This window comes from Gossypium hirsutum, chromosome A02, assembly GCF_007990345.1.
Source record: "Gossypium hirsutum isolate 1008001.06 chromosome A02, Gossypium_hirsutum_v2.1, whole genome shotgun sequence".
NCBI lineage: Eukaryota > Viridiplantae > Streptophyta > Magnoliopsida > Malvales > Malvaceae > Gossypium > Gossypium hirsutum.
The window spans coordinates 88,910,175-88,911,099 of record NC_053425.1 but is presented as its reverse complement, the minus strand read 5'-3'; the positions used below and the strand labels follow the sequence as shown (position 1 = coordinate 88,911,099).

At 32.8% G+C, this 925-nt stretch overlaps 1 protein-coding gene across 1 annotated transcript in view; it reads right to left on the bottom strand.

Annotated features, from left to right (window-relative positions):
• Window positions 1-697, bottom strand: part of LOC121213649 (polygalacturonase-like) — a 61,772-nt gene extending 61,075 nt beyond the window's left edge. Inside the window, exon 1 of the mRNA XM_041086521.1 lies at window positions 505-697. Within this exon, the coding sequence (XP_040942455.1) occupies window positions 505-657 (153 nt within the window). The 5' untranslated portion in view covers window positions 658-697. The remainder of the gene's footprint in view (window positions 1-504) is intronic.
• Window positions 698-925: the final 228 nt, after the last annotated feature.

Genomic DNA, 925 nt, shown 5'->3' with positions numbered 1-925 from the left:
AAAAATCAAACCTAGGTTCTGTTTAATTCCAGAATGAAAAAAAATAATTATTACTTAATTCTATTTATAAAAAAAAAGTCATAACTTCTCAATAAGAAAGTAACTTACAATAGGAAGTGACCACAATAATCAGACTTTGCAACCTTCCCTTTAAAGCAGTGTTCCTGGCCTCGAAACTCCTCGCAGACAATTGAAATTTCAATTCTATGAAAGCATCCATTTAGGCTCCTTGAAAGCACCAGGGTCTGCCGGAGCCTTCACAGTGCCTTGAACTTGAAGCTCAATAGGAGCTTGCAAGGACCATCTAAGGTAGCTGTACTTAAAAATATATCCCTTTAGGAATCACAATTTTGACGGAGATGTCGAGGCACATGCTCTTTCCAAGCATCCAATAATGGCTAAAACCAAATAAAAGAATAAAAAGATACATATAAAGATAAGATATTGGAAAATAGTTATGCATACTTTATCTGCTAACTATAACGTTATATGATATTTGCTTACCTTACTCAAATCTGTTTTCTCGTCTGCCTTTGCACCAAACTTTGCAACAACATCAATAACACCACCACCTCCTCCTCCTTGACCTTCAACGGATGATATGGACAGAAGTACTAGTATTAACATGGATGAAACAAAATTAAATTGAATAGCCATACTTTATTTTTTTCACTACAAAGAGAGAATGATTTCTGTCTTTTGTTTTGTTCAAACCATCTTATATAGATAAAGTAAGGCCAAATTACAACCAACTAAACATTTTCTATTTTAATTAGCGTGGGTAAATAATATGACCAAGTTTTGCTTACTATAATTAGCACTTCTTTTTCTTTTGGAAGCGTTTAACTCGTTAATTTGCCAACAAACTTGATATAGTAAAAATAATTAACTAACACGTGACTTAATATAACTATTTAAGGTTTCT